At 39.3% G+C, this 23,741-nt stretch overlaps 1 protein-coding gene across 1 annotated transcript in view; it reads left to right on the top strand.

The window, feature by feature from the left end:
- LOC310934376 (protocadherin-15-like) overlaps positions 1 to 23,741 on the top strand; it is a gene marked incomplete at both ends in the record, with an annotated part of 242,963 nt that overhangs the window by 41,086 nt on the left and 178,136 nt on the right. The window contains 3 exons of the mRNA XM_083898086.1: positions 15,318 to 15,478; positions 19,852 to 20,007; positions 22,724 to 22,843. Of these exons, the coding sequence (XP_083754212.1) occupies positions 15,318 to 15,478; positions 19,852 to 20,007; positions 22,724 to 22,843 (437 nt within the window). The remainder of the gene's footprint in view (positions 1 to 15,317; positions 15,479 to 19,851; positions 20,008 to 22,723; positions 22,844 to 23,741) is intronic.

Raw genomic sequence — 23,741 nt, 5'->3', positions numbered from 1 at the left:
ACCTCATGCATCTTCTTGTAAAATGTGTCACCGCGGCTATTTTCGGTCCACAGGGGGATGCAGAATCCTTTTGTAGAGGCAGTGTGTATTCACAGTCTGGTCTCCCACGAGAAGCACAATGGGATTTAACCTTTTTCTGCAAAACCAGCGGGAAAATGTCGCACTTTGAATCAAACGTTTTTTGCTAAATTATCAAAAGTGTGCCTTTTGTGCTCACACGCAGGGAGATTATGCAAAGTGAAATGCAAAGATGCGTAACGTGCATCACTCAGGGCGGCAGCCGTCCAGGCTTTGGTAAAATGAATCACTTCCTGTGTGCAGCTTGGTAATAACGCATAGCCAGATGACGTCGACGATACTGTGAGACACGGAGAAAGTTGTGAATTGAGACAATAATTGCGTCAACTCATTTGACATCGGTTTCAATGTGGCAGATATTTGTATGTATTTTACACAACGCAGGGTTACCATAAGTAAAAAGTAAAGGCACGTTTCGGTTTTTGAAAATCGTCCAAAATAGGATTCATATTGCAAGAAAGAAATTAAGTTCATATTGAGGTAGATGTCTCCCTTGTTTTGTTACGACGCCACCTACTGTTTCATACGCTGACAAACTGTTCATGTTTTGATTTGGCGTGTTAGTCCGTTAGCTCCACCCACCACTACCACTCACCCACTAACGCAGCTCGTAGTATTTTAACAGATAAGTGGACATTTTTGACAGTACTGGACGTAAAAAAGCCTCAGCACCCCTCTCAAAAATGTCTCAACCAAAGACGTAAAAGAGCATTAAAATATGGACGACTGAAAAGGAGGAGGAAGTCGATGACGGTCTGCGATGGAAATGGTGTTGTGGATCTTTATCTTCCAAGGCAGGGAAGCAACACAATTTCACTCTCAATCTCCACCCGTTGAATATGAAATATCAAATAAACAGATTCAATATTTATGACAGTAAATAAAGGCAGTCCTTGTATCTTCAGAAGTAGTAGAGTAAGGCCCCATGGACCTCTTAATATCACTTAATGTGTGGTTTCTTTTTTCATATCCTGGCAACAGGTTACTTTTGAATAAATATTCCATCCATGTGAAAAGTGGTTGAAGCGTTGTAAGTAACCCTGGGCAACATCCCATGTACCGTATAATGCATTAACTCATCATAACCGTCTGTAATTGCACTGTCGTCAGAGTTTCTTTTGATTTGTTTGGCGCTTTCATGCAAATATTTCATTATCTTTCTTCAGCTCCAGCAATTCTCCATGTCCACTAATTATGATCTACATGCTTTTGATGCATGCGAGTTTAATACACAACACAGTAAAAAAAAAAAAAAAAAATAGTTCAATTGACATTTCGGGGGGGACAGGCGATGCCAACAAATCTTGCTGAAAATACTTGTTTCACTAAAAACCAACCGTCCTCAACAGCGGGGGGGACACTGCATCAATGCAGGGGACGTGTCGACACAAATCTGAGTGATGGGGACGGGTAGCAGTCGCCGTCGCTGGCAACCGGCCCAGGATATATTTTCAGATTCTGCAACTTTATGAGAAATGATGTAGGTGGACTGTAACGTCGCTGGTAGTAGGTTTTTTTATTTTATTTTTTTCAAATGGTGTGTTTTTCTTGGATTTGCTGTTAGTACACGCTGTGGAAAGAAGGTGCGTCTGCGTCATCTCGTCTCATACACACAGATTCTGGATCATTTTGTTTTCCTTGGAATAAATTGAGGTTTTTGTTGGCAGTGGAGCCTCCGCTCACCGCGTTTCCCGCCCGTCAAAAATCGAGATTGTGTGGTTGATATTCACCACGTTTGTTTGCGCGTCACGTCCATTGTACTGTAAAACTAACTGGTTTAAGTGTCATAAACATATAACAGTATTACTGTTATAACTATGGTAGTCGTGTAGATGTGAATAAGTGATTGTTCATTGTCTGAAAACCTGGAAAAACTACAGAAATACACACAGTTATTTGTTTTTTTTTATTCTAATTGCTGATGTTCAAAGTCTGTTTTAAGTATTTTTAAGAAAATTCTGAATACTTTGCTTGTGCAATATTTTTTTAATTGACCCTACACTTACTTTTAAGTTAGAATTAACCATTAGTTTACATTTATCACATGTATAAATGTATTATTCAACATTTTATTACATACAAGCTTGTCTAATGTTGTAATTTTAATTGTCTATATGTTATTATCGATATAAACATTTTGTGAACTATGTATCAAAACAAACACTTTTACTTTGAAAACTTGAAATTGCAATACCATAATGGATTTTCAAGATATAATGTTTAGTGTCAAATCAAGTAAATTTTTACAAAACTGTTTTCCACTTCACCCACTAGAAGTTTTTTTTTTTTTGTGGATTATACACTTTAAAAATGAATTGTCTTTAATTGTCTAAAAGTAACACAATGTAGTTGTTATCGGGGGATCCCCCTACAGTTGGAAAATGGTATTGTCTGCTTACAACTTTTGTAAAATGCGTGTCACAGAAGTTTGTTGACATGACAGCAATGCTAGCCACTGCTCCGTTGTGTCATCCACGCCTAGGTTAGAGCTTTTTTATACAAATATAATGCGACAAATGCACAAATATGTATGTTGTTAAGTAGTAATAGTGCCAATGCAGAGTATTTTGGTGCCTTTTACTCTTTTGTAACGATTTCATCTATTTAAAGGTTGAGTTCCTACGTTGTGTGGCTTCAAATAACCCGTACGCAAACATCCGCACGCGCTGTGATGTTTAAATATTGCGAGTGCGACTTTGACGTCACTGTGACTGTTTTTTTTTTTTTTACTCATCAATTTGCAGCCAGGAAATAATATTTCTATTTGAGCTATTTTCAGATTTCCTCACAGGCAAATTATCTGCCTCCGCTGAGCGACGAGAGAGCGGGAAAAAAAAGTTGATCACGTCGCCCCATGGGCTGAAATTAACTCAACAAATAATAGTGAACGGCACTACGGCGATTTCTATGCCCCGCGTTGGCAACGTCGTAGATGCACGGAACGGTTTTAGCTCAGCGTTTGCATATTTATGACATTCGCACCAAAAAGTAGGGTTTTTTTTATTTTTTATTGCACGTCTCAGAATCTCTGCTCAATGAAACAGCTGCTGCTCTTCACCCCCCCCCTCTCTTTTGTCTCTTTGACTGTGGTTTTCTTTGGCAGAGCCGCCTGAACTGACAGATGTTTTTTCATGTCAAATTATATCAAAGGTAATTAGAGGTTGTTAAGCATTTGGAGTGCGAAGATGGCAGCGATATTACACCCTTTCCGCCGTTTCGTCGGTGGCTGCGTTACACATTTTTTAAAACATTTTTGGAGAACATGTGCAGCTCAGTGCGTCTCCTGACAGCTGCTGCTGCTGCTGCTGCTGCTGCTGCTGCCGCATGTGTTTGTGTTTGTACAGTGTTGTGCTCGCTGGAGCCTCAGCGAAACGATGAGTCTGCTTGTGGGCACAGCAACGGCACTTTCATATCTCAGAGACTATATGCGTTACATTTTTTATGACGCAGCTGTCGCAAATTCACAAGCACGTGGAAAAAACAAACAGTCCCGTGTATGTTTTATTATAGGATATTATCGGTTATTATGACAGGTGTAGAGACGGATTATGATCGACTGACTGCTAGTTACTGTACATGTGAATTAATATGAGATGGATGGATCAAGATAGATGGACTGATATGACTTAATATATGGATAGACTGATGTGAATAGATGGATGGATCAAATGTGACATAATACAATTGGATGGATGGATGATAGATAAATTAATAGATATGATTACATAGATAGATAGATAGATAGATAGATAGATAGATAGATAGATAGATAGATAGATAGATAGATAGATACGTATTTAGATTCCGTAGATATGGTAGCTAGATACGGTAGATATGGTAGATAGACAGATGATAGATACAGTAGATGATAGATCGGGTAGGTAGGTAGATAGATAGATACGGTTGATACGTAGATAGATTGGGTAGATACGTAGATAGATAGATAGATAGATAGATAGATAGATAGATAGATAGATAGATAGATAGATAGATAGATAGATAGATAGATAGATAGATACGGTAGATAGACAGATAGATAGATACAGTAGATGATAGATACGGCAGTTAGGGTAGGTAGGTAGATAGATATTTCAACTGTTGAAAAATAATATATAAAACAGTATTAGAGATGAAATGCAAACATATCTCTCAGTAGTAGAATGAAATACATGAATAAAATATTAAGACACAAACAGCTAAACAAAGAAATCAATAAAACATTATACCGAGAATAATGAATTGCATATTTGAATGCAACAGGGTAAATCAAAGCAACAACGTGTACATATGCAGTATGCAGCTCGACTACCACACACTGTGAGCACACAGACGCTTTCGGTTGAGGAATATCTCAGCTTTAGTTCACCCTCTTCCTCTTCCTCGTGTCAGAAACCATTCCACAGACGGCGATGATGCACTGCAGGGGATCCATGACTGCACACAACTCCAGTGAAAAGGAAGCCGTATGAAGCCGTGTCACTGAAAAAAGTGTGGAAAGTGCCCTGTGTGTCGTACTCTGTGACTGCAGAGTCACTGTGACTGACGTAAAATGTGTAAAATCCTCCTTTTCGACCGGGTTTTTCCTCTTAAATCCTTTTCCATAACATAACGATATCCATCCATACACTGCGGTGTCATGGGGAGATGAGTTATGGAAGCTCGTGCCAGTTCTCACCAAGTTTGTTCAACAAAAAAACTCAATCTCAAACTTGGAGATTTGTCATTATCTGAAAACAGGGTCTTAATCTCACCTATTATCTTCCCTCTGTTTAATTTGCGAAGGATCATCTTTGGTCTTGGGAAAATCCAAACCAAGAGCTTCATCAGGACCTCAGTCAGGACGGTGGCACATGCTGAAGTCACCCTGTGTTAATCTATCATTGAGCTTTTTTCCGTACTTTCTAAAATGACATAATTGGGGTGATAATCAGGAGTGACAGCGGTGTCCAGGTACCACACTCTCTGTGTTGTACAAGAAAGAACCGTCCTATCATTCACAGCGTATTACATACTGGTAATTGTGATTCTCTATTACCTTCTTACATACGCGTGACAAAATGAATCTTGATCTCTAAATTGCCCCCCAGATCCAGACTCTAGATTAGATCCGCATTAAACTCTGGTGACACATACCAAATAAAACTGTGGCTTTGGCACAATTAAATTAAGATCTTGGATTATTCTCTGTGTATTCTCGGCAGGACTCTCTTTTCTAAATGTCTTTGCACACCAGCAGCGACAAATAAATGTCACAAAATTGCAAATTATTTAGAGATTTAATTTTGTTGCACCCTCAACGCTCACGCCAAGTGCGACGCAATTAAGTGGATAAATGATGAGGACCGGGGGGAAAATTGTTCAGTGTCTGGCAATGATGAGTTACTGTTCAGTGATTTCCCCTTAAATAAAAAGGAAAAGGAAATTGCTACCTGGGCGCAGCCAACACTGAAGGAGTGAGGAGAGCTGGCTGATTAAATTTAGACACTTTAGGATGACTTTCAGATGGTCGAGATGGCACAGCAGTTCTTAAATACTTCAGTTTAATCATTTGGACAAGGGAAGTAAGGTAACACCGTGAACACTGAGCCTCACTAAGACGCTAGCTGCTAACCTTGATGCTAGTTAGAATAGAAAGCCTTTATTTGCATGAGACAGTAGATCTTCAACTAGCACAACAACTAGCACCACATCGGGCAAACGTAAAGCCGCTGCATCTGTGTGCCTCCCCAACATGTGCAACAGTTGTTGCTAAGAAGCTATAACTACTTGTTGCTAAGAAGCTAAGAAATTGGCTGCTTGTTGCTTAGGAGGAAAGAAACTAGCTAGGAAAAAGGCCGGTAGTTACTAAGAAGCTGAGAAATGATCTGTCAGTTGGTAAGAAGCCAATGAATTGGCTGCTTGATGCCAGAAATGAATGGAAAAAAAAAACTACAGTAGCTGCTATTTGCTAAGAAGGAAAGAAATCAGCTGCCAGTTTCTAAGAAGCTGGGAAACTAGCTGCTAGTTGCTAAGAATGAAAGGAACTACAAGAGCTTGAATTAGATAAAAGGCTAAGAAACTAGCTTCTAATTGTTTACATAGAATAATATGAACTACAGCAGCTGGTAGTTGATAAGAGGCTAAAAACTAGCCACTAGTTTCCGAGAAGGAAAGAAGTTAGCTGCTACTTTCTAAGAAGCAAGTAAAAAAGATGGTAGTTGGTGAGAAGCTAAGAAATTGATTTGTCACATTAACGTTCAGGAAATCAACTGGATCGTACTGTCATCTTTTGTATTGACGAGTGCAGTGCCTGTCCTATAGTGGTAGCTGAAGACGATTTTTCAGTTATGGTATGTATGATAAGGAACCTAAATGCTAAAAATAATACTAACACTGTGCAACCTCATTAGGCATAACGCAAATGTGCCTAATGTTTTTTTTTAAAGAAAGTCAGCTCACTGTCAAAGTGCATCAGGGCAAATGGATCATTTCCTGAATATCAAAAATTCATTAAAATTATTCCTTAAGAGGTTTGCAAATATTTTCAATGGATCCTTGTTCAGGCCTATGCCGACTATTATGATGGTAAATTTCAAGTCATTCCGAGAAACTTTTTGTTTTTTGAAGAAAGTCAGCGCACTGTCAAAGTGCATCAGGGCAAATGTATAATTTCCTGAATATCAAAAATTCTTTAAAATTATTTCTTAAAAGATTTTCAAATATTTTCAACGGATCCTTGTTCAGGGCGATGCCGACTATTATGATGGTAAATTTCAAGTCATTCCGAGAAACTTTTTGTTTTTAAGAAGAAACTCAGCTCACTGTCAAAGTGCATCAGGGCAAATGGATCATTTCCTGAATTTCAAAAATTCATTAAAATTATTCCTTAAAAGATTTGCAAATATTTTCAATGGATCCTTGTTCAGGCTGATGCCGACTATTATGATGGTAAATTTCAAGTCATTCCGAGAAACTTTTTGTTTTTAAGAAGAAACTCAGCTCACTGTCAAAGTGCATCAGGGCAAATGGATCATTTCCTGAAATTCAAAAATTCATTAAAATTATTTCTTAAGAGGTTTGCAAATATTTTCAACTGATCCTTGTTCAGGGTGATGCCGACTATTATGATGGTAAATTTCAAATCATTCCGAGAAACTTTTTGTTTTTCGAAGAAAGTCAGCTTACTGTCAAAGTGCATCAGGGCAAATGGATCATTTCCTGAAATTCAAAAATTCATTAAAATTATTTCTTAAAAGATTTTCAAATATTTTCAACGGATCCTTGTTCAGGGCGATGCCGACTATTATGATGGTAAATTTCAAGTCATTCCGAGATACTTTTTTTTTTCTTAGAAGAAAGTCAGCTCACTGTCAAAGTGCATCAGGGCAAATGTATAATTTCCTGAATATCAAAAATTCATTAAAATTATTCCTTAAAAGATTTGCAAATATTTTCAATGGATCCTTGTTCAGGCTGATGCCGACTATTATGATGGTAAATTTCAAGTCATTCCGAGAAACTTTTTGTTTTTAAGAAGAAACTCAGCTCACTGTCAAAGTGCATCAGGGCAAATGGATAATTTCCTGAATTTCAAAAATTCTTTAAAATTATTTCTTAAGAGGTTTGCAAATATTTTCAACTGATCCTTGTTCAGGGTGATGCCGACTATTATGATGGTAAATTTCAAATCATTCCGAGAAACTTTTTGTTTTTCGAAGAAAGTCAGCGCACTGTCAAAGTGCATCAGGGCAAATGTATAATTTCCTGAATATCAAAAATTCATTAAAATTATTTCTTAAAAGATTTTCAAATATTTTCAACGGATCCTTGTTCAGGGCGATGCCGACTATTATGATGGTAAATTTCAAGTCATTCCGAGATACTTTTTTTTTTCTTAGAAGAAAGTCAGCTCACTGTCAAAGTGCATCAGGGCAAATGGATCATTTCCTGAAATTCAAAAATTCATTAAAATTATTTCTTAAGAAGTTTGCAAATATTTTCAACTGATCCTTGTTCAGGGTGATGCCGACTATTATGATGGTAAATTTCAAGTCATTCCGAGAAACTTTTTGTTTTTTTGAAGAAAGTCAGCTCACTGTCAAAGTGCATCAGGGCAAATGGATCATTTCCTGATTTTCAAAAATTCATTAAAATTATTCCTTAAGAGGTTTGCAAATATGTTCAACTGATCCTTGTTCAGGGTGATGCCGACTATTATGATGGTAAATTTTAAGTAATCCCGAGAGATTTTGTATTTTTGAGAAGATATGCCTCTCACACACAGACGCAACTTGCTTTATAGATAGATGTATGTATTTTTTTAACGTTCTAACTGATGATTGATTCGTATCGATTTTTTGCCACAGACCTACTTAATACTCAACCTGGAGCCCCATCAGAAACGGACCACGACACTTATCTTCTGCCATCTGCCACCACTGCCAGCACCACTGATATTTGGGATAAAAGCGAGCCATCTGTGTTGTCCCTGTGGTCCTCGGCCACTGTGAAGTCCAGATCAGAGATCATCTCTGACCACAGACTGTGTGACCCCTGACTCAGTCGCTGGCCGCTTAAAAGAGAGACTCTTATTTATTTTGAAAATGAGTGCACATGTAGCGCAGTGGAACTCTGGGTAGCAACTTGTTTATGTAGGTCTGATAGACCGTGGCATTTTCATTTGACTGATGAGGCCGACAACTTTGCCGCCTCTGACAAAGACTGAGAGTGTAAGTTCCTAGAACAGAGCGAGTGTTGGCTGTCACCACAGGAAACAAAAAAAACTTGAGTTCAATTAGCTGGGGAATGAAAAGAAGCCTCTCTGAACCCTCCCTGCTAATATTATCAGCCTTGTAATTTATGACCCGACTGTTTTCAAAAAGATGTAGCTCACCACTCAAGTTTCCGTGGCAGATATATTTATGAAAAGCCGTGTTTTAGATTAATCAACCCGCAGCAGCAGCAGCAGCAGCAGCAGAGGGGGGAGGGGAGTGGGGTTCTTTTGACTTTTAAATTAAATTCTTAGAAGATCCATTTTTCAGACGGTGTTTAGCCCAAGTGAGACAGATAATTACAGGTCCTTGTGATCACAGCGCACGCATGCATCAAGCCCCGACTGCTGCAAGCAGACAGTCGTTGTCATTAATGGTAGCATGCAAATGCAGGGGTGGGTTGTAATTATAACACTTCCGTCACACCTCCATCTGGGCTCCGTCTCGAGCGTCTGAAAGTCTGAATGATTCTGCAAAAACACACAAATCTGCTGCACGGAAGGATGAAATGCAAAATCTTACGGGCAGCAATTAAAACCCCACCGACCTCTTTGCTTTTTTTTTTTTTTTTTACAGCCGGTAGATTGGCGAGGCATGTCAAGACTCTCCACACGAGCTCATGTATGTCCACGTCTACAAGTGTGAAACTCACTTGGAAAGAAAGGGTGTACTCTGAAGATCCATTAGCTCCTCGGCGTATGGTTAATTAAATGTGTTGAATGCAAAGCGGGTGAAAAGACAGTCAGTTCTCTGTCCAAATGGCTCAAAGCTCAGTTAATTTAAATCAGTTTAAAGTCCCGACGACTGAAATTAAAGCCAGGTTTTCATTAAAATGGCAATTATTGAGAGTTAGTTCATCGCGATTAGCGAGATAAAACTGCAGAGTTGCCGTCAGCTTGTTGAACTGCTTCAGTAGCTCGGTGGTAAGTGCGAGTGGAAGGTTGTGGGTTTGGTTTCCCAGTTTTTCCAATCTACATGCAAATGTGTCCTTGGGCAAGACGCTGAACCCCATGTTGTTACGGACGGCAGCGTGTGAATGGTAATGAAAAGATGTGTGATAGGAAACATGCCGCACATACTTTAGACGCGCTGTAAGTGTGAGTGAATGGCAATTGTGTGGTGTAAATACAGAGCATTTACCATTTTACTTTCTGCCTCTTGAGTTGTTGTTATTCCAGTTGTGGTTTAAAGTCAGAAATTGTTGAGTTCCTAGTCGGAAGTTTCAACTGGAACACCCCCTCGGGTTAAATTCCCAACTCTGGGAATGTCCGACAAACCCTGACATAGGATTCCAAAATGGGTGCCATTTGTGTCAAATGTCAAAACCAATCTGCTACTTGAGTTATTTGCAGTTATTTGAAAGAAACTACAGTAGTTGACAAAAGGCTAAGGAACTAGCTGCTTGTTGGTAAGAAGCTGAGGAATTTTCTGCCAGTTGGTAAGACGGCTGCTAGTTGCTAAGCACGAAAGAAAGTGCTAGTTTCTAAGAAGCAAGGAAAAAAGCTGCTAGTTGCTAAGAAGCTGAGAACATACCTGGGAGTTGCCAAGAATTAAGTTGCTAAGAAGCCAATAAATTAGCTGTTAGTTGGTAGTTAATAAGTGGCTCAAAAAAACTAGCTAAGATGGAAAGGAACTAGCTGCTAGTTAAGAAGCTGAGAAAATATCTGCTAGTTGCCAATAATTAAGTTGCTAAGAATAAATTAGCTGTTAGTTGGTAGTTAATAAGTGGCTAAAAACTAGCTAAGATGGAAAGAAACTAGCTGCTAGTTGCTAAGTTGCTTGTTGCCAAGAAGATTAGAAGCTAGCTGGTAGCTGGTCACGATCATCTTCTGCTAGAGTTGCTTGCTTTTTCATTTTACTAGTTTAAAAAATGTTTATCTCCACCTCTCAAAAAGAAAGAAAGTGCTAGTTTCCAACAAGCAAGGACAAAAGTTGGTAGTTGCTAAGACGCTGAGAACATAATCTGCTAGTTGCCAAGAATTAAGTTGCTGAGAAGCCAATAAATTAGCTGTTAGTTGGTAGTTAATAAGTGGCTAAAAACTAGCTAAAATGGAAAGAAACTAGCTGCTAGTTAAGAAGCTGGGGAAAAAAATGCTAGTTGCTAAGTTGCTTGTTGCCAAGAAGAGTAGATGCTAGCTGGTAGCTGGTCACAATCATCTTCTGCTGGAGTTGTTGGTTTTTATTTTACTAGTTTAAAAAATGTTTATCTCCACCTCTCAGAAAGAAAGAAAGCTAGTTTCTAAGAAGCAAGGAAAGGTGGTAGTTGCTAAGAAGCTGAGAACATATTTGCTAGTTGCTAAGAGGCCAATAAATTTGCTGTTAGTTGGTAGTTAATAAATGGCTAAAGAAACTAGCTGCTAGTTAGGAAACTAGGGGGAAAAAATGCTAGTTGCTAAGTTGCCAAAAAGATAAGAAGCTAGCTGGTAGCTGGTCACAATCATCTTCTGCTGGAGTTGCTTCTTATAGTTTAAACATGTTTATCTCCACCTCTCAGACATATTATTACATCTCTAGGGACTCATCAACCATTTTATAACATACGTTTAGTTTGATGCTGATCATTTTATGCTCCTGTGCTGTTAAGCCCTCCTAAAAAAGTGTGATATTTTAGCAATATTATACGTTTATTGCAAGCCACACTGTGCGTCATAGATGTAATAAACCTTGCAAGGACATGGAGTTTGATGTATGCAGACTGTGACTGCCCAAAATCACACAGTGAAGTTTTTATTTCTGGCTATTGATTTTTTTTTTTTTTCCTGCATGGCGTCCGTGCTAATCCTTCAAGAGAGAATCACAATGCATCGAAGATTCAATTTTCTCTCACAGCGGCCTTGGTTTAAACACCGGGGTCCACAAACGCAAGGTCACGAGTGTAACTTACTCGTACGTCTAAATCTGACAGCGATGAAAAGACGTCTCGTAGTGTCCGACTCGCGGGAAACGCTCGCACGACAACTTCACTCAGTGATTATACGCTGCTGTCGCAGAGTTTTTTGCTTCGTCCCTCACAGTTTATCGTTGACAGGTAGTGACAGCAGACGCGGAAAGCACTCGAGCTGTGTTTGATCAGCTTTAAACAGCTGATTTGACAAACACGGACAGTGTTTGTCGCTTTTACCCCCCGATGACACAAAAATGACAAGCTGCAGCTAAATATTCCTCCACTGATTAGCTGACAGTTTGTGCAGTAGGATTTTCTTTTTTTCCCCCAACTTTTGTACAATATCCATCATCCTTTTTGTTGATGAAATTGTCGAAACACATCGCTGCTATGCTAGAAAAACATAAAAAGTAATCAATATGGTGCAATAATGTGGACATTTCAACATAAGTTGGTAGTTAATAAGTGGCTAAAAAACTAGCTAAGATGGAAAAAAAGAACTAGAGCTAGTTAAGAAACTAGGGGAAAAAAATGCTAGTTGCTAAGTTGCAAAGAAGAGTAGAAGCTAGCTGGTAGCTGGTCACAATCATCTTCTTCTGGAGTTGCTTTCTTTTGATTTTACTAGTTTAAAAATGTTTATCTCCACCCCTCAGAAAGAAAGAAAGAAAGTGCTAGTTTCTAAGAAGCTGAGAAAAATATCTGCTAGTTGCCAAGAATTATTATTTATTGCTAAGAAGCCAATAAATTAGCTGTTGGTTGGTAGTTAATAAGTGGCTAAAAAACTAGCTAAGATGGAAATAAACTAGTTGGTAGTTAAGAAACTAGGGGGAAAAAATATGCTAGTTGCTAAGTTGCTTGTTGCCAAGAAGAGTAGATGCTAGCTGGTAGCTGGTCACAATCATCTTCTTCTGGAGTTGCTTGCTTTTTATTTTACTAGTTTAAACATGTTTATCTCCACCTCTCAGAAAGAAAGAAAGTGCTAGTTTCTAAGAAGCTGAGAAAAATATCTGCTAGTTGCCAAGAATTATTATTTATTGCTAAGAAGCCAATAAATTAGCTGTTGGTTGGTAGTTAATAAGTGGCTAAAAAACTAGCTAAGATGGAAAAAAAACTAGAGCTAGTTAAGAAACTAGGGGAAAAAAATGCTAGTTGCTAAGTTGCTTGTTGCCAAGAAGAGTAGAAGCTAGCTGGTAGCTGGTCACAATCATCTTCTTATGGAGTTGCTTGCTTTTTATTTTACTAGTTTACAAATGTTTAACTCCACCTCTCAGAAAGAAAGAAAGTGCTAGTTTCTAAGAAGCTGAGAAAAATATCTGCTAGTTGCCAAGAATTAGTATTTATTGCTAAGAAGCCAATAAATTAGCTGTTGGTTGGAAGTTAATAAGTGGCTAAAAAAACTAGCTAAGATGGAAAAAAAACTAGCTGCTAGTTAAGAAACTAGGGGGAAAAAAATGCTAGTTGCTAAGTTGCTTGTTGCCAAGAAGAGTAGAAGCTAGCTGGTAGCTGGTGACAATCATCTTCTTATGGAGTTGCTTGCTTTTTATTTTACTAGTTTAAAAATGTTTATCTTCACCCCTCAGAAAGAAAGAAAGTGCTAGTTTCTAATAAGCTGAGAAAAATATCTGCTGGTTGCCAAGAATTATTATTTATTGCTAAGAAGCCAATAAATCAGCTGTTAGTTGGTAGTTAAAAAAACTAGCTAAGATGGAAATTATTGAAACACATCGCTGCTATGCTATAAAAACATAAAAAGTAATCAATATGATGCAATAATGTGGACATTTCAACATAAGTTGGTAGTTAATAAGTTGCTAAAGAAACTAGCTGCTAGTTAAGAAAAAAATTGTGTCATTATTCTGCGACAATGTGGAACAATTTCACACTGCGATGTGATAAACTCTGTCATTATAACCTATAATAGCTTATATTTTAAATATATGCGTAATATCTGAGCGTTTTTCATTGCTGTTGTTGAATCTCTGGTGTTTGCTTTTCCCTCTACATCAAGTCATCGGGCTAATCTTCTGCCTGCAGCTCACTTAAAACTTTTGAATTACCAGTTTAACATTGTTGGACGTTCATTCCCTTTAACACTCTTTCAGCACGGTCGACTTTGATTGAGGTTTAGAGTTTAAATTCCTTTGTGCTCCACTAATCTCAAATAAAAGACTTTCACCACTGCTCCTCCTGGAATTTGGTGATTTCTTTTCTTAAATTTGTTTTTCTTTTTTTAATGAATCTCCAGTTATTTCTTAAATCCACTAATTTGCCCACTCGGGAATCGAGCGCTGCTTGGATTTCTCAGGCTTTGGGTGGGTTGTCCCGCCGGGGGCCGCTGTGGCAAAGTTTAATCACCTACTGATTAAAAGATGTGGAATATGAAACGAGCATTGGTGCCCTCGGGCATTGGAATCATGGATTTTTCGAGATTTGCCTCCATAAGTTGTGGACTTGTCTTCAGAGATTTGCCACTAAGTCTTCACTGGCTGCTGTTTGGGGCGTCAGTAAATTGCGTAAATGTTGTTGGTTTTTCTTTGCAATGATTTGCCAAATGGGTATGCAAAGTGAAATTAAGCTTTAAAGGTGCATTATGTAATAAGTCTAAAGCAACTGGCCATAAAATCCTCCTAATATGTCACAGAGACTCAGGATTAATGTTCATATAACAAACTGAACTCACCAACAACAACAGTACAGACAAAATATTTGCATTAAGACACTTACCGCCGTCTACCAATCATTGCAGTCAGTAGAGTCTCAGCTGCCGAGCAACCACGGGTTGCCAGTTATGTCAGAAAATGAAACCTAAAAGACCTCGGTGTTTTGAATTTGAATGTAGTACCCGTTTTTGGCCACATTCTTACATGTGGCACCTTTTAATATTGAGATTTTGTTTGCCAAATGTTGGAAATTAACGCACATTTTCAGGGATTTTTAAGCCTTTTTAAATTTTAAATCAGGACGTCGCTCAACTCACTTCGTCAGATCACCGGGTACCAAATAAAGCACCAGGTATCAGACACTATCACTAACAGAAAAGCTAACAAACCAAGTCGAGTTGAGTCGTGCAAGAACTATATACAGGGTCTCTGCCAGTTTCAAAAAGTCAAATTTAAGACTTTTTAAGACTTTTTTAAGACCATAATGAATACAATTTAAGACCCATTTCAAATCCATACTGGCAAAAAAGTACAAAAGACGGAGATGAAGGAGAATTGGAGCCACAAATCGTTGAAATTCGGCTTAGCTGTAGAGTCTCAGCTGCCGAGCAACCACGGGTTGCCAGTTACGTCAGAAAATGACACCTAAAAGACCTCGGTATTTTGAATTTGAATGTAGTAACCGTTTTTGGCCACATTCTTACATATGGCACCTTTAATTTGTCATTAAATTAAAAAAACATACAAAAACATACAAAAAAAACACATGGATTTTTAGATATACCTCATGTATACAAGTCTTAAAAACTGCTTATTTTTCTTTTTTTTGCCCCCAAAAAATGTATTTCTAACTATCAATACTACATCATAATAACCAAAAAAATGGTCAAATGTCCTCCAATGTCCCGGATACGCATTAAAATGGAGACTGTTCTGCCTTCACAGGTACGGTTCTGGTGGAAAACATGCAGATAAAAGGTCGAGCGCAAGACCCCGGACGAACCATCACGCTGACGTTGCTGGAGAACTACGACTACTGGGTGATATTGGAACCGACGCGACAGAGGCTCTACCTCAACAGCACTGGACGCATTCTGGACAGAGATGTGAGTACACGACGACGCCAGTGATGCTCAAAAAGGTTATTTTCTGCGTAGAGAAAATCCGTGATTTTTCCCTCAGGGCACACACACACAGGAGTTGTTGATCCACTGCTGCCTCCGTCAGTAAGTGCAAGTGTGCTATGTTGTGACTTCAGTGTCTGAAATCGTTTGTTTGGATTTACCTCAGTGACACCAACGTTACCAAAGAGGCGGCAGTGGACCAGCAGCTCCCGTGTCCGTCCGTGTGAGCTAAAAAAATGCTGATTTTTCTCTATGGACTTTGGTGATGGAGAGGCAGCAGTTTTCAAACTTCAGTTTGCAGTCGTAAAATGACATGTATTTCCCACCATATATGGACCTGTAGCTTCCTGTGCTTTGAGTCTCACTGAAGCTTGTTCGGTCTCATGAATAAGTGTTTGCATACAAACATTAAATTACTCCATTCGAGGGGAAAATGAATTAATTGGCAATTTATTACATCACGGTTGGAGGTTTTCTTTTGTTAGACCAGTGACAAAATGTTCAATTTCAAGTTTCCAAAAAATTGTCATGTTCACGCTATGAGTGGAGAAATGAGCCGCGTCCAACAGGAGGCGGCGTATTAGCCCGTTTCCTTTAGCTGCAGGACGTTAGATTTCTGCCCTCGGCGTTGCAGTTTGAAATAATAACTTCACAAAATTGGGTTGTCCCACCGGAATCTGAACCCCACCGTTGTGAAGCCCAGAGATTTTTGATTTGCCTGGTGCCATGACAAATCGCAAATTCACAGACGTCCCAGGCTGCAACCAGGCTCCTGTCGCATTTATCCATTTATATGTATATGTACCAAACTTTATCATGCATTATAAATATTTATCAAAAATAATGCTCCTCTAAAGAAGACCAACGGAAATGCTTACTGACTTGGCTCATTTTCCTGTAGAATTCAATTTGAAACTGCTGCAACGAGTGGAGTTGCACCCCCTAGTGGCTGTTTATGATATTCTTCTTTCCTGGTTGGCTTCAGGAGGAAAGCTGAGGATTATGTCCATTTTTAAAAATAAATAAATAAATAAAAGTCTATGGAAATGATGCTTTGTTTTTAATTTTGGTAATTCTAGTAAACGTTACCGTCGGACATTTTCTTTGTAAATTTGCACATTCTGAAGACGTTTTTTCGCCCTGACAAAGTCCGTCTGTCTGACATTGTCCACTCTTGAGTTTCAAAGCAAGAACGTGAACAGAATTTGCGATAGAGTCGTGATGCTTCACGTAGTACGTTAATAAACCGCGCACAGGCAGACGCTTTACCGTCCGTGTCTGTATGCTAAGCTCCGTTCTCCCCCAGATTTCCAGTATAAACCTGCAGTGCAGACTGATCGGGCTAAATGATACAGTATAAAGTGTGATGTGGGAAGCCAGGGGGGGGGGGGGGGGATGTGGGGAAGGAGTTGTTTGTTACATCACGTGGCTTAATGTAGGGTGGTAGGGAGGGAGGGAGGGAGGGAGGGAGGGATGGTGGATGGGAGTCCACTCAGAAATACGGCCAATTAACGGCGGCAATGACAGCAGTGGAGGTAGCGTGAGAGAGCCAGACCTTTGCAAATGTAAAGGAAAAGAGCAGAGAGAGAGAGAGATGATCGCCGTGCAGCGCGACACTGCAGGGAAACAACGCCGAGCTTGTTTCTAAATTCAGTCGGTGGCAACGAGGCTAACGTTGACTACAGTCCAGGGAAGCTTTAGCTCGCTGCTGTCTCGACACACACACATTTATATCATATATTACCATATATGTACCATTTAGACCATACCATTTCACTTCTCAGTGCTTTCTCGGTAAAGTGGCATTCATTTTGCACACGGGAACAATTTCAATTCAATTCTATTCAAATTTTATTCATATCGCCCACTGTCACAAACACAATTAGCCTCAAAGGGCTTTACAGTCTGTACAGTGACACTCTCTGTTCTTAGACCCTCTATGTCCTTAGACCCTCACATCGAGTTAGGAAAAACTCCATAATATCAATAATATTAATAACAATTAGCCTCAAAGGGCTTTACAGTCTGTACAGCAAGTGACACTCTTTGTCCTTAGACCCTCTGTCCTTAGACCCTCACATCGAGTGAGGAAAAACTCCATAAAATCCATAACATCCATAACATTTAGCCTCAAAGGGCTTTACAGTCTGTACAGCAAGTGACACTCTTTGTCCTTAGACCCTCTGTCCTTAGACCCTGACATCGAGTGAGGAAAAACTCCATAATATCAATAATATTAATAACAATTAGCCTCAAAGGGCTTTACAGTCTGTACAGCAAGTGACACTCTTTGTCCTTAGACCCTCCGTCCTTAGACCCTCACATCGAGTGAGGAAAAACTCCATAAAATCCCTGATATTAATAACAATTAGCCTCAAAGGGCTTTACAGTCTGTACAGCAAGTGACACCCTCTGTTCTTAGACCCTCCGTCCTTAGACCCTGACATCGAGTGAGGAAAAACTCCATAATATCAATAATATTAATAACAATTTGCCTCAAAGGGCTTTACAGTCTGTGCAGCAAGTGACACTTTCTGACCTTAGACCCTCCGTCCTTAGACCCTCAAATCGAGTGAGGAAAAACGCCATTAAATCCATAACATTAATAACAATTAGCCTCAAAAGGCTTTACAGTCTGTACAGCAAGTGACACCCTCTGTCCTTAGACCCTCTGTCCTTAGACCCTGACATCGAGTGAGGAAAAACTCCATAATATCAATAATATTAATAACAATTAGCCTCAAAGGGCTTTACAGTCTGTACAGTGACACTCTCTGTTCTTAGACCCTCCGTCCTTAGACCCTCTGTCCTTAGACCCTTACATCGAGTAAGGGAAAAACTCCATAAAATCCATAACATTAATAACAATTTGCCTCAAAAGGCTTTACAGTCTGTGCAGCAAGTGACAACCTCTGTCCTTAGACCCTCTGTCCTTAGACCCTCACATCAAGTGAGGAAAAACTCCATAAAATCCATAACAATTAGCCTCAAAGGGCTGTACAGTCTGTGCAGCAAGTGACACTCTTTGTCCTTAGACCCTCCGTCCTTAGACCCTCACATCGAGTGAGGAAAAACTCCTTAAAATCCATACCATTAATAACCATTATCATCATTACTATTAGTTTAATCTCATCCAAGGTTGGCTGCAGCTCCTCATGTGACCCTGAAAAAAGGACGAGCCTTGGATGAAGGATGGCTAATATTAGCGTAGTAATGAGTAGCTATATAATATATAGTAATGGCTATTTGAGCTGTGGTGTTGAAGCTCTTGAATCCGGTATATCTTTGAAATAAGATCAATTAGGACACATTTCAGATGTGAATTCTACTGCCAAAAAAAACTGGTTATTTAGCATTTTGATTAATTTTCCCCAGCCTAAGTTACGCACCGTATCTTTAAGGCTAGGCTCTGTGACAAAACAATTACAATTGTATCTGTTGAAGCTCCTGACAGTCATCAATAAGTACAATTTGGGGGAAAAACAGGAGTCTGTCGTCCTCGCACAACTGTAATAAACTCGACCAATAAGCATAGAAACGATTCCAGGCCTCCTTCAACAACAGCAGAGAGGCGTATGCTATCAGAGATGGCTAGAAGTAAGCGAGGCATGGGGGAAAAACCATGGCAGAGAAAATGAAACCAATATTCACAGACTACACTACACTCCACTACAGACAAAAACAACTTCTAGTATTTTGGGGGTGGCACTTTAATGAGAAAGCCAATGAGAGGGGGCGGAATGTATTGGTTTAGCCAGTAATTGCTAGCTTTTCCAGACGTGCAGAACCTACCTTTATTAGCTACCTGGACTCGGGCTGCACGATACTTAATCATACTAGATGTACTTTTGCAAGATTTATTGTGTGGCTTTTTCATGCGGAGTAAAATTTGAGTAGTTCTACATTCAAATAAATATGTGTTTCATTACCTGGTGTACTGTAATATTATGGGTTCAGATAGGTCCAGGTGTGTACGTTTGTTGTTCCCCACTGCAACCACAGCCCACAAGTAGTTCAATTTAGTGAGAACAACGTTATCGGCAATCGTCGGGGATTACGCTGCCACCAAGAAAAGAGTCATTTTCACGTCAACCCTGGCAGACGCCAGTAAAGGAGAGTTTTCTCAAACCCTCTAACCCACTCCTGTGAGTCTCAAAGTCTCGACGAACACTGACAAATCAGTCAGAATCAACAGAGCGCTGATAAAATATGACTTTTTTCCTATAATAGAACAGGGAAATGGATCAACATCTATCTCACGACTCCAGTTAGTTGTCACGCTCTTTGTCGGAAATGACAAAAAGGGGGTGAAAAAGAAGGTTAATGAAAATGTCTTTTCTTTTCTTTTTTTTTAGCCGCCCAACTACATCAGCACCATCGTGGTTCAGGTTCAGTGCAACAACGTGCTGGTCGGTACGGTCATTTTTCACGAGGTGCGGATAATTGTGAGGGACAAGAACGACAACGCGCCTCGCTTTCAGCAGCCGCGGTACTACGTCGCAGTCAACGAGGTAAGTTTTGAAGTCAACGCAGGATAATCTCTGTATTTTTCTTAATCCCTTATGTGTATGTGTTGGCTTCAGTCCACTTTCATCAGTGTCTTATCTCTGTGGTTCCCAAAGATTGGCGTCGGACCAACGTTGAAGTTACGATTCAGGTTTTATTAAATTAGCTGACACTTTACACTACACAAAGTTGGAGTTCCATCATATATAAAGCTTGGGAAACACTGTCCTATTATGGTTGATTCTACAAAGGGGGACATCATGGTAAACACTGCTGTCGACCACAGAGTCTTTTTGATGCTAGAAAGCTTGAATTCTAGAAGTCTGACTTTTTGAAATCTCATGGTTTGTCGGATCACAGGTTTATGGAACACCCAACGATATATTTGTACGACTAAAGCAATGTGACCCCCCATTGAGACCCAGAATCTGAAATCCAAACACATCAATTCGATAAACAGTCAGGGTCAAACTACTACAGCAGTCAAAAAAAAGCAAATAAACCGGGCAAGGGCAAGACTAAAATCTTTAAAAAGTGGAAAAGTGTTAGAGTTGAGCACATGAAGGTAACAAAAGCTCTGTTTCCAAAGTGGAAGGGTTCCGTTGGATCCAATACGATATGTATTGGATGTGACAAGCACGATATTTTGTGCTTTTCCATTAGGATTGGTACTTTCCTCGGGGTACCAGAATAAAATGGTACGGTCCGGGTGGAGCGAGTGTTTCTTCAAATGCCAGCAGTCTATTCTCATACAGAGCTGGCTGTTTTGCCACAAACTGAGCAGGGAAAATAAACAAAGAGCTGCTGGATGTCCTCCTTTGTTGTCTGACGTGTTGCATTCAATGTCGTCGTTCGTTGGCGTCTTTTACTCATCGTCGCACCAGTACGATGTCAACACTATGTCGCACAGCCCACATCCGGCCTACCAACTGAAAGTAGTGTTCTTATTTGGAACGCAAGCCTCACCCAGGTCTTTACCGTTCTAAACCGCACCATTCTATTAAAAATGCGCAAAACACGGCAAAAGACAAAGAACTTTTGAAAAACAGAGCTGCTGAGTGTCCTCCTTTGTTGTCTGCTGTGTTGCGTTCAATGTCGCCGTTTCTTGTTGTTGCAACAGTACGACGTCACGCTACGTAAGTAAAGGTACTGTTTTCAGTCGTAAAGCTTGACGTTCTGTACCAAATCGACCCGTACCACAATGGAAACACACAGCAAAAGACAATATACCGGTGGATATATGCACAGGTTCACAAGGCGAAAACAACAGGGGCAAGAAGTGGGCGTTGTCGGTTAAAATGGCGGGAAAACTAAACAAACGCCAGGAAAGAAACAAAAAACGCTTTAAATTAAAGTCAGAGTAAGTGAGTAATGTAGATAAAATATGTTTCCGTGTACCCAGGTTAGGGTAGGAGAGGATTTGGACATTTTATTGTTGCCTGTTGCTTTACAGCGAACCAGAACAGGAAACAAACACGATGTGAGTCAGGTCAGTTCACGAAGCCCTCTCGTCTTTTATGCTCCTGAGCTTTCAGAGGAGAAGATGGTTCCCCGCTGAGTTCCCAGTCAGCTACGCCTTTTGTCTCCATTGTTCACAGTTTATGTAGCTATCGCCCTCAAAACCTCCTGTCACAGCGTGTTAGCGTAGCCGCACGGAGCCGCCTCGACGATCAAGTGAATCACTCTGCGATTCCGTCAACGTATATCCTCGCGGACGAGGCGCTACTGCCCCGTACACGGCCCTGTGGCCTTTTGCTGCTGAGGCCCCTGGGGGGGGGGGTTTGTTATTCTGTCAGCAGTGTGCGTTAAGACTTTGGACGGCTGCTGCCGACTGCGACACGTCGGCAGTTTGTTCTCCTGCTTATTTTATTCATGTATACAAATATAGAAACACCCACTGAGTGCATCATCATTTCTTTAACAGACGCTGATGAATGGAAAAACAAACACAACACAACAAAACAGAACAGACGATGGAATTAAAGACGAACGCACAGATAGTAGAAAACAAAAGCATCCAGAATCCAGCGAGCAGTTAACCCTTTTAACACCCAACGTATCGTAGGCGACGCTGTCTTATGGAAGTGGTTATTACGGTAATTTTAGAAGCTGGTGAATTAGCGTCTTTTGTCACCAGAGAACAAAATTTTTGATGTTTTTGAACATTGAGACAAAGACTCAAACAAAATGTTATTTTAAATGGTGTTTTATGCTGTTCAAATTTGAAATTTAACGCACAAAATCTGGTGTTCGTGTACAACTACGGTGGGGGTTTTTTTTCTACCTAAAACATATTCGCTCATTTTAAATTATTACACTATTTTAAAATGGAGTAAATTGTAAATAACTGCCAGATATTGAAGGTTATTCTGGAAAAAATTTGGCCTTTTTATGGTTGAAATAAAATTGACGGACACTTTGAGGCTTAGGCGTTAAATGGTTAATACCATAAAGGCACATAACCAATATTTTTAGCGTAATTATTCTATTTGTTCTACTTATCATCCTCGAGAAATCAATGGTTGCTGTAACTCATTAACAAAAATAATATATTATCCATTCCGAGATCATTTTCCCAGATCTTTAAACAGTTGGTGGTAGATGAATGACTGTATTTGCTTATTTTGTCAGTGTAACTGAGAATTATCTCAGTCCTCTGTTCTCACTCATCAGGGAAGACATTCTCATCTTTGAATTGCTCTCATCTGCTCTTTTTTCCAGCTCACACCAGTCGGAACCACCGTTTTCACCGGCTTTGCGGGAAATAACGGCGCCACGGACATCGACGACGGGCCCAACGGACATATAGAATACAGCATCCTCTACAACCCCAATGATCCGGTAAATGGACGAGTCACAGCACGTTAAACACGCGCTCTGCACTGTTGTAGATTTATCCTCAAAGCCTGACTGGAGCTGAATGATTAGGGTAAAATATCTCATTGCATTTTCTTCCCGACATGCCGTGAATACTATTACCGGATGTCTTGATTTTTATAGTTTCATGCACTGAGGATACGCCTCATCCCAACTGGGCTGATAAGACATTTTGATTTAGACGAACACAGCAGTAAGCCAGAGTAGAACATAACAAATTACATTCAACAAATAAACATTTGTATGGAAGCCTATTTTCACCAGAAAAAAAGAGGGTGATACTTGATTATCACTTTTTATCTCATAATTTTGACTTTTTATCTCATAATTATGACTTTTTATCTCATAATTATGACTTTTTATTTCATAATTATGACGTTTTATCTCATAATTTCGACTTTTTATCTCATAATTTTGATTTTTTTATCTCATAATTGTGACCTTTTATCTCATAAGTTTGACTTTTTCATCTCATATTTTTGAATTTTTGTCTCATAATTTCGACTTTTTATCTCATAATTATGATGTTTATCTCATAATTATGACTTTTTATCTCATAATTTCGACTTTTTATCTCATCATTTAGATTTTTTATCTCATAATTGTGACCTTTTATCTCATAAGTTTGACTTTTTCATCTCATATTTTTGAATTTTTGTCTCATAATTTCGACTTTTTATCTCATAATTATGATGTTTATCTCATAATTATGACTTTTTATCTCATAATTTCGACTTTTTATCTCATCATTTAGATTTTTTATCTCATAATTGTGACCTTTTATCTCAAGTATGACTTTTTCATCTTACATTTTTTGAATTTTTGTCTCATTATTTAGACTTTTTATCTCATAATTTAGAAT

The sequence above is a fragment of the Microchirus variegatus genome, assembly GCF_963457635.1.
Source record: "Microchirus variegatus genome assembly, chromosome: 11".
Lineage (NCBI taxonomy): Eukaryota > Metazoa > Chordata > Actinopteri > Pleuronectiformes > Soleidae > Microchirus > Microchirus variegatus.
The sequence above is the reverse complement of the archived record's forward strand: the minus strand, read 5'-3'. Positions and strand labels throughout refer to the sequence as shown.